Source organism: Clupea harengus, chromosome 19 (assembly GCF_900700415.2).
Source record: "Clupea harengus chromosome 19, Ch_v2.0.2, whole genome shotgun sequence".
Taxonomy (NCBI): Eukaryota; Metazoa; Chordata; class Actinopteri; order Clupeiformes; family Clupeidae; genus Clupea; species Clupea harengus.
The window spans coordinates 757,530-773,902 of NC_045170.1; the positions used below are offsets into that span (position 1 = coordinate 757,530).

At 42.8% G+C, this 16,373-nt stretch overlaps 1 protein-coding gene across 1 annotated transcript; it reads right to left on the minus strand.

The window, feature by feature from the left end:
* Nucleotides 1–767: 767 nt before the first annotated feature.
* Nucleotides 768–5,359, minus strand: LOC122133790 (NLR family CARD domain-containing protein 3-like). Its single transcript, XM_042710627.1, has 4 exons — nt 5,244–5,359; nt 3,469–3,664; nt 1,526–3,326; nt 768–965 (listed from the first exon to the last, which is right to left on the minus strand). Exons 1-4 carry the CDS (start codon nt 5,319–5,321, stop codon nt 788–790), a joined length of 2,253 nt encoding a protein of 750 aa, XP_042566561.1. The 5' UTR covers nt 5,322–5,359; the 3' UTR covers nt 768–787.
* Between the last annotated feature and the right edge of the window lie 11,014 nt (nt 5,360–16,373).

Here is a 16,373-nt window from a genome sequence, read left to right on the forward strand (position 1 = left end):
TACGCTAAACATCAGTTCATGGCCGTTTCTAGTTCAGCAAAGCAGACAAAGAACACAACGCAGAATGACCCATTACATATGGCAATGGCTCAGAGGCCATTCTCCATATTAAACATCATTGTAGCGCCCCAATTTTTTTAAGCAGTTATTTTAAGGTAAAATTTCTAATCCTAACCCTAACCCTGAAGTACAATTGCTACATATTGTTACTTTAAGATAGTGTCCTGTAATATTAATTATTGTGGGAATCCGGTGAAACGGAAGAAGGTGCTTTTATATCTTAAACATAAGCAAGCTGACTTAGCATTCATTTAAGAAACACATCTTAAGGATGATGAGGCCAAAACATTTAATAGAGACTGGGTAGGGCAAGTTTATTATAGCTCCTTTTCCAGTGAGAAAAACGGAGTTCTTATTCTGGTTCATAAGAGGCTGAACCTCTAAAGGAATCTAAAGATGGCAATGGAAGAATGATATGTCTTGAAACCATCATAAATGGAGCACACAACTAATATGTTATTTTGTATTCTGACCTTCCTTTTTCTGAACACTGTACCTTATGAGCTATTTACCATGTATGTTAATAAATCAAAACTTTAATTGCAAAAAAAGAAAGGAAGGATCTTCAAGTCTATGTGTGTCTGAAACTTAACATGAAAATTTGAAAAAGTGTATAAGAAATACTGTCTGTCTGTCTGTAACAATGGGGATATTTGATCAAGAAATGAAACGGTACACAATGTCTCACAGAACTCATTCCTAGGGAATACTGAAGAGTCAAAATGTCTTACCTGAGTATCTCCAGTGCACAGTTTGGGTTCTCCAGTCCGCTACAGAGTTCTTGGACCCCAATATCTCCAAGACTGTTGTCACTGAGATCCACATTTTTCAGTTTTGAAGATGGTTTGCTGAGGATACATGCCAGTGCTGTACAGCTCCTTTCAGTGAGCCCACAGCTATTGAGCCTTAAGGGGAAAACAGCCACCAGTGACTATAAGCTCAATGAAAAGGACACTGCTGCCATCTGTATATTAGTGTTGTGCTTCTAAACCAATTCACATATCAGACAAAATGTTTTTCACATATCAGAAGCTGGGTTTCCATCTAACTCATTCCCATCTTTTATGCGCATTCATGAAAATTCGGCTAAACAAAATGCGAATCAGTGCACTTTCATCATATGTATTATGCAAATTCAAAATGGACACTCTCCTAATTAACGAAGGAGTTGTGAACAGCTGTGGGACCACAACATAAGGTTGTCAGGGCAACTTTAACAGGAAAACGTAAATTCATGCAAATGAACCCATTTAATTGAAACTTAGATTATACCGCATTATACCAGAAAGGCGAGTTTATCCACCCCCCCTCTAGCAAATACAATGTTTATTCGTAAAATTTCAAGTGTTTCCAGTCAGGGTTTATTATTCAAATGGTCAAAATGTGCATTAAAAACTTGGATGGAAACCCAGCTAATGTCATTAACCCCTCCCTTTCTGAGAATACACACTGCCACCATACGTACTGAGCCTTCTGAGATTCCTCCACTACTGGCTGAACCCTGAGGAAAGCTTCATCAGATCTGATGTACTTCTTCAAGTCAAACACATCCAGGTTCTGTTCTGATGTCAGCAGCACAAACACTAGAGCTGACCACTGGGCAGGTGAGAGTTCAGCTCCAGAAAGTGTCCCAGCACTCAGGAAGCGCTGGACTTCTTCCACTAAGGAGTGATCATTGAGTTCATGCAGACAGTGGAAGAGGTTGATGACCCTTTCTGATGAAGGAACCTCCCTGATCTTTTCCTTAATGTAACTGATTGTTTCTTCATTGCCCTTCTTATTTTGTCCTCTCTGTAGTAGGCCATGCAGGAGAGTCTGGTTAGACTCCAGAGAGAGGCCAAGAAGGAAACGGAGGAATAGGTCAAAGCGTCCATCTTCATGCTCCAAAGCTTTGTCCACGGCACTCTTTTGTAAGATGATCATGGATTTGTGCACTGATCTCATTTTCGGAAACTTAGAGACTTTTCTGAGGGCTTGCTTATGAGAAATTAGGTCTTTCCTTTTCATTATTATCATCAGAAGAGCATACAAAGCTGCAAGATACTCCTGGACACTTAAATGCACGAAGCAGAACACTTTTCCTTGATAGAGCCCTGATTCTTCTCGAAAGATCTGGGAGCAGATGCCAGAGCATACTGCTGCCTCTCTGACATCAATGCCAGACTCTTTTAGGTCTTCTTCATAGAAAATCAGATTACCCTTCTCTAACTGTTCATATGCCAACTTTCCAAGACCAAGGATAACTTTCTGGTTCCACTGTGGGTCAGGGTCATACACATTTTCAAACTTTAGGCTTTTCTGTTTGGTTTGGAAAATAAGGAAATATGTGTACATCTCTGTCAAAGTCTTTGGAATCTGTCCACCTCCTGAAGAGCCAAGAATTAGCCCAAGAACAGTAGCAGCAATCCAGCAGAACACTGGTATGTGGCACATAATGTGGAGACTCCTTGATAATTTGATGTGAGAGATGACTTTGCTGGCAAGATTCTGATCACTGATCCTCTTCCTGAAGTACTCCTCCTTCTGTGGGTCATTGAACCCTTGTACCTCTGTGACCCGGTCAACACACTCAGGTGGGATTTGATTGGCTGCTGCTGGTCGAGAGGTAATCCAAAGTAAAGCAGAGGGGAGCAGATTACCCTTGATAACATTTGTCAGGAGTATGTCCAATGAGGTGACCTCTTTCACATCAGTCAAACTTTCATTATTCTGAAAGTCTAGTTGTAGTCGACATTCATCCAGACCATCAAAGATGAACAATGCTTTGTAATTCCCTTGGCTGGGAAAAGTGAACTGCTTTATTTCTGTGAAAAAGTGGAGGAGGAGATCCAACAAAGAGAGCTGTTTTTCTCTCATGAGGTTGAGCTCCCTAAAAAGCAGTGGAAATATGAAGTGGATATCCTGGTTTTCTTTTCCCTCTGCCCAGTCCAGGATGAACTTCTGAACTGAGACAGTTTTACCAATGCCAGCAACTCCTTTTGTGACAACACTTCTGATTGGTTTGTCTTGGCCAGGTAAGAGTTTAAAGATGTCACTGCATCTGATTGATGTCTCCTGTCCAGCTGGTCTCTTGGATCTTGACTCAATCTGTCTGACTTCATGCTCTTCATTTACTTTTCCACTTCCTCCCTCTGTGATGTAGACCTCTGTGTAGATCTTTTCTAGAAGAGCAGAGCCTCCTTGCTTTGGTATTCCTTCAAAAACACTCTGGTACTTGATCTTGAGATTTCTTTTTAGCTCAGTCTGACTAACTACCTCCAGCTCATCTATTTCAAAAAACAACATAAAACATAATAATGTTTTGCAAGCCACTGACACTGAGGACAAACAATAGATCTTAGTTGTTTTCCTAATTTTAACTAATTTATGCAAAAAAAATGCAAATGTAAATAAAGGAAGAATTCTTACTTTCTTGCAGTTTGTCAGCGAGATCTTTCAGCTCCATATTCCTAAGGAAGTGCAGTGCCATCTTCAGAGCCGCTTCCCTGGCTTCACTCTCATCCTCCTCTTTACCCTCAAAGTTTTCTTGGTAATCTGGACTCAGCATCCTCTTGAATCTCTTCAGCTCATTCTTCACAAAGGTGATGATCTTCTCCTCTAACACCTAAAGCACAAATAGTGCATTGCATTACAGAGCACTAATAGACTACTTACATTTACCTTAACCCTAAACCTGGTAAATGTAAGTACAAAGGAATGTTCTATTACATAATGATTCTCAGTATGACATATTATATTACACTGCATTCATTAGTGTCATTACAATATTAAAAGGCCACTGTGAAAAATTGAGACAGGAAATAATAACAGAATGCCAGATAGCTAATCCTCCACACATATTATCATGGTATACGTGTGTATATGATTATCATCGTGGCTGGTATTGGATTTGTTGTGGTGTACATCTGTTTTAAGAACACTCTAGATATATGCTGCTGAATGAACTATACAGTATATAGGGTAGAGATGTAAACTACAGTTGTCAGCTGGAACCTGGGAGAGAGTAATGAGATTAAAAACTACTGCATGACCAGTGCAGAACATTTAGACAGACAGTGGAGCCTTATGTAACCCATTACCATATGTTAACAATGTTGCAGGACATTACAAATGAACAAAGAAATAGAAAAAAGGACTGAGCCCTTCTTACATGGGACGGAGGGTTGAGCCTATGACAGCTCAGTGAATTTTCCCATTGGATCAATTCATACAACATTATCTTCACGTTTGTCTGTCCAAAATATAAAATATTAACTCCCACTAACAGCCCACTTCATCCCTTATATTTATTTGTTGAACATGAACTGTAGCCTCTTGTCCTGGTAAAGTACTGATCCTTCTCTAAAGGTCTGGGTGATAATGCCAATGTGTACTGCTTCTCTGACATCAATGCCAGTCAGGTCTTCTTCAAGAAAGATCAGACTGCCCTTTTCTAACTGGTCATAGGCTAACCTCCCAAGAGCAAGGACACTGCAGTGGATTCACTGGTACTCTAACCATCGCTGGCTGTTCTCTTGTGTGCAGTTTTCTCATTGCTGTGAACTCAAAACTACGCACTTAAACTTCCACTGCTGATTGAAACTCCCTCCCTAATAGATTGCAAATGGTTACAGAGATACAGAAGAATTCAATACTAATCAATATAGAAATACTGTATACACTATACCAATCAGAAGTTTGGAATCACCAAGAAAATGAAAACAAAATTCATCCAACAAATAAGTTGCAAAATGAAAAATTGTGAAGACAGTTACAAGGTTAGAATACAATGTGTGCTTGTGTGTGTGTGTGTGTGTGTGTGTGTGTTTGCCTCTCTTTATCTCCTGGTTAACGCTAGTCTGCACTATTCTGTGAAGGGTGTGGTGCACACCTTGGGAAGATATATTCAGTAACCAAATTTCTTGCATGTAATAACTTTCTTTGTACAATCGGTAACGCCTTATTTGAAAGGGTTGACATGAGAATGACACGACACTGTCATAACCATAACATGACATAACATGCCATAATATGCCTAATGATTAAAATTATACTCATAACTATATCTATAATTACTGTATTTTCATCTGATTTTAATTGAAAAATGTACATTTGTGAGTAATTCCTTATACTTTTGAGTGGTGGTGTATTTTACTAAATATGAACATATATCAGCAGCACTTCAGTAAATGTCTGCATCAAACCTGGAATATGTGCTTCAGATCCCCATGTTGACTCTGGGTGAACTGGTCACTGACAGCATCTGGTTTACATTCCTCCATTTGGCTTCTGGGGATGGAAAATCAAAGTGAAGAAATATGGAGCTTACCTTTAAACATCAACAAAAGCACAGTTGACCCTGATAACTACCCAGCTTGCTATTTGATGTACTGTACTGTAAACACTGTGCTGTAAAATTTGGTCTTGTATTTCCACAGGGTTACGAGCCTATATCAGAATCCTAGCGAATAGACTGAGTGGCTTATGAAAACAAAACATGTGTTAAAAACCTGCATCATGTGCCTTTCAGTAACGTATGACGCAACCATATCCAAATGTTTTTTCCCTTGCCTCTGGGATTTTTGTTCTGTATGTTCTATGCTGTAATTATTTCAGAAATATTTGTATTTATTTGTAAATTGATATTTAGTTTTTTTTAGTTTTTAGTCCAATGCCATTGCATTGGATACTTTTGGATACTGTCAACCACACACAAATGATTGGTAATTCAATTAAATACGGTTACAAAGTATTTATAGAAAGATTGTTGACATGAGTCTGTTTCATGGACTTGCCTTGATGCATTCGTACCATCTTCATTCTGGAAGTTGATGCTGCGTTCATGTGACTGGTCACTCTTCATGGACACACAAGTGGGCACAGGTGATGGAGGTCTCTCCTGACGGACGTGTCTATCACACAAAATAGCACCCATGATTTACTACAGAGGCATTTACACCCAAATCTGACTGACCATTCTGAAAAATGGGACGCTGGAAGGGGAATGTTGGTATTTAAATGAAATATGACAAACTATTTATAGAAAGGTTGTTTGTTTCTTGACCAAATATCTGGTTGTGACACTCTAAATTCACTATTTGTTGACTTCCTAACATACCCTTCCTAGCATACCCTTGACATGAGTCTGTTTCACGAACTTGCCTTGATGCTTTTGTACCATCTGCATTCTGGAAGTTGATGCGGCATTCATGTGACTGGTCACTCTTCATGGACACACAAGTGGGCACAGGTGATGGAGGTCTCTCCTGAAGGACGTGTCTATCACACAAAATAGCACCCATGATTTACTACAGAGGCATTTATCCATAGTAAGTCCACTAAAAAGCCCAAGAGCCACAGAAACACACGGACATATCAGCTTCTTTTAACATCACTCATAATTCAGATGATGCATTACCTCTGTCCCTCTGGAGCGTCTCCTGGTGTTTCCATTGCTCAGCTTCTCTTCATGGACATACAACTGGCTTCAGTAGAAACAAGGAATCAAAACAATAATGTATCTGAAAACACATTACATTTCTCACAAATATAAACAGTAGCTATCTGTTGAAAGGTATCTGTGACTGGGGGTCTTTATACAACAAGGAGGCACACAGGGGGTGATGGTGGGGGTGATGGTGAGGAGGCACACAGGGGGTGATGGTGAGGAGGCACACAGGGGGTGAGGAGGCACACAGAAGGTGAGGGTGAGGAGGCACACAGGGGGTGAGGGTGAGGAGGCACACAGAGGCACACAGAGGCACACAGAGGGTGAGGAGGCACACAGGGGGTGAGGGTGAGGAGGCACACAGAGGGGGAGGGTGAGGAGGCACACAGAGGGTGATGGTGAGGAGGCACACAGAGGGTGAGGAGGGCAATTGGTTATTGTCTCCAGGCAAAGTCCAGAGAACCACCCATGTAGAATATCTACAGGGCCAGGTTCAAAGGTATACACAAAAACAGAAAATAAACAATAACATGAGAGTCAAAACTAAAGTTGAAGTCAAACTTCACGACAATACATTATCGAACTACAATTGCTGCAGCAATACCGCTCTGCCAGATGATTCATGCAGAATCATTACAAATGAAACACTAGAAACTGCTCAATTATTGAAGCATTGTGGTCAGGGTGCAGGTTTAGTACCCCATAGTCATGGGTTCAAGGCCAGGGGTCACAACATACTTCTTGTCAGCCATGTTGTACTGTGTAGGAGGGCCTTTAAGGATCCCGGGTACAGCATGCCGTACGTGTTGCGGCTGTCGCCAGTCTGTTGTTGTATCCTGCCACCCTTACTATCCTTGTGTAACTAACATTCTCATGTACCATGCCAGCCAACATAACTAAACATAAATCATCAAAACTAAACATAACTCATCAAAACTAAACATAAACAAAATTCCCCCACATCATGCCGGGCAGCCTCTCTCTCTCCCTCTCTCTCCCTCTCCCTCTCCCTCTCCCTCTCCCTCTCCCTCTCCCTCTCCCCCTCCCCTCCCTCCCTCTCACATAGTTATAATGAGTGCTACAATGACTTATAGCTACTTTTTAAAGGCATTATTAATGCCCTTATAGGGCCTTATAGATGCAGGCTTCATAGGATGCATTATGATATTTGACAGATGCACAGACTAATGATCACATATTTATAATGCATTATTCCATCTTAAATTATAACCATTTTTAAGTTACAGATATAATGTATCATAAAGGAGGTTATGAGTCATTGTGAAGACATTACACATAGTTATAATGATTACTACAATTGTTGATAGTGAGAGGTTTGGCTACAGTGGGGAGTCCCCGACCAGTAGCTGAAGGAATTTAACATCCTTTCCTGTGTCCAATGCTGCTTCGGACACCCCTGGCCATATGCCAAACCTGACATCATTAAACAAGATTTCACAATCATCGGTGTAGCATGTTCTCAGTACCTCATACAATACTGCTCTTCGGTGTCTATATACAATTAACATTTCCATCAATCACTTTCACTCATGCTTTTACAGCTATTAGTTCAAGTTTCTTGCCTCTGTTTGTATGAAACAAAATCCGTTTTTTGAACTCCGCCTTTCTCTGCACTTTCTGTTTTTATGGTTAGGTCATGAGGTTTGAATTGCCTCACACTCGACAAAACTCATCCCAGCCAAGAGCAGCATGGTTATGTGACCAGACAAATGTACAAGGCTGAAAACATGGCTTAGGTGGGGGAGTGGAGAGGTAATAAACATGGACCCTTTAATACTTCTAAGTAGACTTCTGAAACTAGACGTGGGTTTGAGGTTGGCATTGTTCCAGTACTAGCAATGAATTCTCCACGGGATAACTTGCTTAACAGGTCTGATCACCTCTACAGAGTTATAGGAACTTAACGAGGGAATGATTGTATCTGTTCAGAATTCAACTACTTCTTAAAATGAATGCAGTTTTTACATTTACATCGTCTAATAAGCTTTAATGCTCCTCTACCACAAGAGAACCCAGGTCACATTTGAGATTATATGGTATCCCTTTCTTTATATATGCTTTACTCTCAATATATTAAGCCCCTCTTCAATTATTTACTTGTGTTAACTGGCTGTTACTTAGTTACACATTTTACTCTAAGAAAATTCAACAAATGGGGCACACTATTTCACCAAGCATAGGTTCATTCTCTCTCCACATGCAATAAAGAATTATAAGAACTACTTCCTGCTCAGAAACATCAGGAACACCAACAGGAAATGAGACTCTTGCAGACATCATTACTTCACCATTACCCCCACTAGAGACTCCTGTATATATTTTGTGTTACTCACCATGTTTTCCTTAAAGACATAAGTTATCTTTTTCTCTGCCTTCTGTGAATAACACCCGATCGACCCAAAGAGCAAAGTCTCTGTCGTGAGAGGCTGGTTTATCAACATGCAGTTTAGGCAGTTTAATGACGTCGAACGTAAAGAATGTAGCCATACAGGATCACCTCACCTACATGCATATGAGGTGTACGCCCTACTCAGAGCTTACTGGCAACAACACCTGGCAGTAAAGATCATGGCAGTTGACTGTGAAATGCTGTCAAAATACTTTTGAAAAAGGGAATCGTGTTAATGTGAAAATATCAGCCACTGTCTGCACCTGCTCCCTGGGGGTCTGTGCCTTTAATCATGTAATTAAAGGCAACAACTTGGGGTTTCAGTCACAGGGTTCTGTCTCTCTCTTTCTCTTTCACACACACACACACACACACACACACACACACACACACACACACACACACACACACACACACACACACACACACACACACATATACACACACACACACACGCACGCACGCACACACACACACATATATGTGTGTGCATATCTGTGAGTATGGATTTTCGATTCTGTGTGTGTGTGTGTGTGTGTGTGTGTGTGTCTGTGTGTGCATATCTGTGAGTATGGATGTTCGATTCTGTGCATGTGTGTGTGTGTGTGTGTGTGTGTGTTTGTGTGTGTGCGTGTGTGAATGTGTGTGTTTGTGTCTGTGTGTGCATATCTGTGAGTATGGATGTTCGATTCTGTGCATGTGTGTGTGTGTGTGTGAGTGTGTGTTTGTGTGTGTGTGTGTGTGTGTGTGTTATCAGGAACTACCACTGCTGGAATGAGTGCTTCATGTCCCGGCCTGACCTCCCTGATGGTTTTGGGGGCTGGCAGGCGATGGGTGCCACACCTCTGGAGACTAGTGATGGTAACACACACACACATACAGCAGACAATGTATGAACACACACAAACAAATACAAACCACTATCCCCCCTCCCAGAAACACACACACATAAATATACTAGCTCAACTCCTCTTCTGTGTTCTCCTCTCCAGCTCAACTCCTCTTCTGTGTGTGTGTGTGTGTGTGTGTGTGTGTGTGTGAGTGTGTGTGAGTGTGTGTGTGTGTGTGTGTGTGTGTGTGTGTGTGTGTGTGTGTGTGCATATCTGTGAGTATGGATGTTCGATTCTGTGCATGTGTGTGTGTGTGTGTGTGTGTGTGTGTGTGTGTGTGTGTGTGTGTGCATATCTGTGAGTATGGATGTTCGATTCTGTGTGTGTGTGTGTGATTGTGTGTGTGTGAATGTGTGTGTGTGTGTCTGTGTGTGCATATCTGTATGAGTATGGATGTTCGTTTCTGTGTGTGTGTGTGTGTGTGTGTGAGTGTGTGTGTGTGAGTGTGTGTGTGTGAATGTGTGTGTTTGTGTCTGTGTGTGCATATCTGTGAGTATGGATGTTCGATTCTGTGCATGTGTGTGTGTGTGTGTGTGTGTGTGTGTGTGTGTGTGTGTGTGTGTGTGTGTGTGTGTGCATATCTGTGAGTATGGATGTTCGAGTCTGTGTGTGTGTGTGTGTGTGTGTGTGTCTGTGTGTGCATATCTGTGAGTATGGATGTTCGATTCTGTGCGTGTGTGTGTGTGTGTGTGTGTGTGTGTGTGTGTGTGTGTGTGTGTGTGTTTGTGTGTGTGTGTGTGAATGTGTGTGTTTGTGTCTGTGTGTGCATATCTGTGAGTATGGATGTTCGATTCTGTGCATGTGTGTGTGTGTGTGTGTGTGTGTGTTATCAGGAACTACCACTGCTGGAATGAGTGCTTCACATCCCGACCTCCTGACCTCCCTGATGGTTTTGGGGGCTGGCAGGCGATGGATGCCACACCTCTGGAGACTAGTGATGGTAACACACACACACATACAGACACACAATGTATGAACACACACAAACAAATACAAACCACTATCCCCCCTCCCAGAAACACACACGCACACACATACACGTAAATATACACATCATTTGTTTCTTTTAAAGTCACACTTCATAGATAGTTGTTGTGTCTGTGTGTCTGTGTATATGTGTGAGTGTGTGTGTGTGTCTGTGTCAGGGATAAGACCCTCAACAGTTAGTTAGCAGGTTAAAAACACTACCCAGCATATAAGTGAACTGGACGGTTTTCGAACGGGACCTGACGGAGACAGACACCTTAAGTCTGTCTAACGTGCCGTGCTGAAAACAAGTCCTTTTATTAAACAATGTTTACACAGTATGACAGTCAAGACGCTGGGATGCACTTAGGATACCTTCAGCTCAGCAGAATTCTACTTCTGCTTAGCAACGAGACATTTCACAACCCGCTCTCTCCTTCTTATCTTATGTAAACATATACGTGAGGTTTCTGGGTTAACATTCTTGACTCTGCTAATTGTCTTCCAAAGTCCAATCTACATGGAGAAGCAGGGCACATAGCATTTTGGAAGAAACCTTAAAACAAAAAGACATTCATGATAAAATATACTAATACTTTCTTTAACAGTCTGTGTGTCTGTGTATGTGTGTGTGTGTGTTTATGATCTACAGGCATGTACGGCATGATCTGTTACCCATTTCACATTTGTGTTTGCAGAGGTAAGAACACATGTTCTCCAAATGCTGTGGAACGTTCTAGTCATTATGGCTCTGATGTTCTCCAAATGCTGTGGAACGTTCTAGTCATTATGGCCCTGATGTTCTCCAAATGCTGTGGAACGTTCTATTCATTATGGCTCTGATGTTCTCCAAATGCTGTGGAACGTTCTAGTCATTAGTCACTCAGATTCTGCTCTGAAGAAACGTGTCCTGGCTACTGAGTCTGTCTTGACATGACCCACAGGAGGAAATGGGGTTTATTTTATGGTGATGATAAACGGGGTGACCAGTGTCTCTGCTTCTACTACTACTACTATTAATGCTGCTGCCAGGGTCTCTCTTACCCAAGGCCAAGACAGTAGACACATGTATTGTGTTGAATATAGCATTGGAACGTCAAATTTAAATTTTTCCATTAGGCCTGGATTTGTTAGTTGCTTCACTAATATGGTACTCTCAAATTGCAATGCATGTTATGCGCTTTCAAAGAATGAAATCATTGATCTTTTTACAATCTTCATCTGTATCAACAACTAGACCAATAACACCAACGCCAGAAGTCTAGATCCGATCTGCCAGGAGGATATGACATCAGTAGAGAGGATCCAGTGCTGATCTGCTCTCACTCAACTCCTCTTCTGTGTTCCTCCCCAGCTCAACTCCTCTTCTGTGTTCTTGAGCTCAACTCCTCTTCTGTGTTCTCATCTCCAGCTCAACTCCTCTTCTGTGTTCCTCTCCAGCTCAACTCCTCTTCTGTCTTCCTCTCCAGATCAACTCCTCTTCTGTGTTCCTCCCCAGCTCAACTCCTCTTCTGTGTTCTTGAGCTCAACTCCTCTTCTGTGTTCTCCTCTCCAGCTCAACTCCTCTTCTGTGTTCCTCTCCAGCTCAACTCCTCTTCTGTGTTCCTCTCCAGCTCAACTCCTCTTCTGTGTTCCTCTCCAGCTCAACTCCTCTTCTGTCTTCCTCTCCAGCTCAAGTCCTCTTCTGTGTTCTCCTCTCCAGCTCAACTCCTCTTCTGTCTTCCTCTCCAGCTCAAGTCCTCTTCTGTGTTCCTCTCCAGCTCAACTCCTCTTCTGTGTTCTTGAGGTCAACTCCTCTTCTGTGTTCCTCTCCAGCTCAACTCCTCTTCTGTGTTCATCTCTCCAGCTCAACTCCTCTTCTGTGTTCCTCTCCAGCTCAACTCCTCTTCTGTGTTCTCCAGCTCAACTCCTCTTCTGTGTTCTCCAGCTCAACTCCTCTTCTGTGTTCCTCTCCAGCTCAACTCCTCTTCTGTGTTCCTCTCCAGCTCAACTCCTCTTCTGTGTTCCTCTCCAGCTCAACTCCTCTCCTGTGTTCCTCTCCAGCTCAACTCCTCTTCTGTGTTCCTCTCCAGCTCAACTCCTCTTCTGTGTTCCTCTCCAGCTCAACTCCTCTTCTGTGTTCCTCTCCAGCTCAAGTCTTCTGTGTTCTCCTCTCCAGATCAACTCCTCTTCTGTGTTCCTCTCCAGCTCAACTCCTCTTCTGTGTTCCTCTCCAGCTCAACTCCTCTTCTGTGTTCCTCTCCAGCTCAACTCCTCTCCTGTGTTCTCCTCTCCAGCTCAACTCCTCTTCTGTGTTCCTCTCCAGCTCAACTCCTCTTCTGTGTTCCTCTCCAGCTCAAGTCTTCTGTGTTCTCCTCTCCAGATCAACTCCTCTTCTGTGTTCCTCTCCAGCTCAACTCCTCTTCTGTGTTCCTCTCCAGCTCAACTCCTCTTCTGTGTTCCTCTCCAGCTCAACTCCTCTTCTGTGTTCCTCTCCAGCTCAACTCCTCTTCCGTGTGTTCCTCTCCAGCTCAACTCCTCTCCTGTGTTCCTCTCCAGCTCAACTCCTCTTATGTGTTCTCCTCTCCAGCTCTCCATTGTTTGTCATCCTGGATGGCTGTAGATTCCACTTTTGAGTGGTAAATGAATCAGTGTGTGTGACATGTGTGATCATCCATTAGTCCAGTTGTTCCCAACACAAACGTGAGGTTTTCAGTGTTCATCACTGATCTGAAAGACCACACTGTCATAGAATAGCAACACCATGAAACACACAAGAGCACAGAGGTCCTCATTCATCAGTTTGAACACTGATCTATTCGTGTGTGTGTGTGTGTGTGTGTGTGTGTGTGTGTGATGATCTACAAATTATGCTAACTTCATCATTTCCCTCTGCAGCCAGCATCTTTGCCTTTCAGAAATGGGAAGTGTGTGTGTGTGTGTGTGTGTGTGTGTGAGAGTGTGTGAGTGTGTGTGAGTGTGTGTGAGTGTGTGTGTCTGAGTGTGTGTGTGTATGTGTGTGTGTGTATATGAACTCCAGGTGTGTTCCTGCATCAGTCCATGCCGTAAAACATGATCTGCTACCCATTTGACTTTCGTGTTTGCAGAGGTAAGAACACATCAATATCACATCAGCTTAAAACATCAGTTTCAATTCTCGTGTGAGTTAAAATTCTCAAAATGAGCCCACATTTCACAAGTCTTTTTCAGGACACATGGATTAGTCTTAGCTGTAGGTATTCCCATTGTGTACCAACATTACTATGAACTTGGGCAACATTCCAGTGTGCCTAAAACTGCCTAACAGTGAGGTGCTAAACCACTACTAGTGATTGCACTCAGAATAAGCTGTGTCCCTCAGGTGAACAGTGATGTGGTGTTCTACCAGCGGAACCGTGATGGATACTTGGTGCCGGTGCGAAAGAACACGAAGCACGTAGGCCGTATGGTGCTGACTAAGACTCTCGGCAGTAATGGGCGCCGTGAAATCACTGACGCCTACAAGTTACCGGAGGGTAAGACCACCGCGGCTACTGGGCGTCTGCCAGGGCTACGGTTGGGATTGTCAGATAAAAACTGATGCCTGTTGTCTACACCTAAAGGTTATAAGACACTTTTTTTCAGTATGTATTGTATCATGAAGAGTGCCCTCCAGTGTACAATATTAGTATTACATCCGGATGATTACTTGCATTATGACTTGGTGTTTCATGTTGCATGGCTCCAATTGCATCTCCACCCTGTTTGTGTTGTGGTGAGACACGTGTGTGTGTGTGTGTGTGTGTATGTGTGTGTGTGTGTGTGTGTGTGTGTGTGTGTGTGTCTGTCTGTTTCTGTGTGTGAATGAATAGAATGGAGGAAGGGTTCATATTTGTGTTTGTTGGTTTATGGGTGTTTGTGTGCACATAAGGGAGTCAGAGTGGTTGCATATGTATGTGTGTTTAAACCTGCACTTCATCATCACTGGAAAGGCCAGGGAGACAGGTCAGATCGTCACGGCGATGCTCACCGTTGCCATGCGCAAACCATAACTCATAGTGAAGGTGTGTGATCCTGCTCTCCCTCTGCTCTCTCTTTCTCACTGTTTCCTCATCGTTTAAATGTTGTCCCCCTCTCTCTCCTTCCATTTTCCCATTCTTATCTTTTCATTCCTCTTTGGCTCCATGTTTGGTTCTCTTCCTCACCTCTGAGTGCGTTTATCACCCTGTCTGTCTGTCTGTCTGTCTGTCTGTCTGTTTCTCTCTCTGTCTGTCTGTCTGTCTGTCTGTCTGTCTGTCTGTCTGTCTGTCTGTCTGTTTCTCTCTCTGTCTGTCTGTCTGTCTGTCTGTCTGTCTGTCTGTCTGTCTGTCTGTCTGTCTGTCTGTCTGTCTGTCTGTCTGTCTGTCTGTCTGTCTGTCTGTCTGTCTGTCTGTCTGTCTGTCTGTCTGTCTGTCTGTCTCAGGCAGCCCCAGAGTGAGGGAGGAGATTTGTGTGACTGTGGAGTTTACCAACGACTTTAAGTTTGACCTGAAGGATGTAGATGTGTGTGTGGAGGGGCCTGGAGTGATGACGCCTCACCACAAGATCCACAGGTGGGACACACACACTTACGTGCACGGCTCAAATGCATGAAACATAAAGGGGAAGCCACGCAGAATTTATAATATAATAATAATAATAAGTTAATTATTAATGGTTACAGGTATATATTTATGTATTAATTATCAGCAAATGTGTGGTGAATGTCAGTGTTGTGAATAGAAACAAAAGATGTAATGTAAAGTCAGTTCAAGGGTAATCAAAACAAACAAACGACGACGACGATCAATCCAAAATCCTACGACAATCCAAAACCAACGAGTATCCCAAATCCAATCTCTATCCAACGACCAACAATAACCAAATGCCGGTTAGGGCTGATCAGGGCTTTTGTAGCCCATCCAATCAATGATACACCTGTCCCCAATCACCTGCTGTAGAGACAGAGAGAACAGTCATGCAACTATCACAGGGCGGGGCCTAGACCCGCCAGGGTCGTAACACACACACACACACACACACACACACACACACACACACACACACACACACACACACACACACACAGACACAGACACACACACACACACACACACAGACACACACACACACACAGACACACACACACACACACACAGACACACACACTGCACTCCTCACACTAGAAAATGGCCACATAGGCCTACTGCTTTTCTCTATACATGGAATGATGACACTGAACCATAGATTATTTTACTAGTCTATAAATCACTCCATAGTCATGCACCTGAATATATAACAGACATGCTCTCAAGGTACACACCCAGTAGATCCCTGAGGTCCTCTGGCACTGAACTCCTAACAGTTCCAAAAGCCAGGATAAAGAGACATGGAGAAGCAGCTTTTAGTTTCTATGCCCCCAGCCTTTGGAATACTCTGCCAGAATACCTAAGAATGGCTGAAACGGTGGAAACTTTTAAACATGCACTTAAGACATACCTCTTTGATCTCGCCCATCACTCACTCTAATATTTATCTGTTTCTTTATCTATGGAAAATCTGTGTCTTTACAAGTGTTTGACCCCCCCCCCCCAGCAGCTGTTTCTTAGTTTGATTATAACTGAGCAGGCCTTTACGGGGCCAG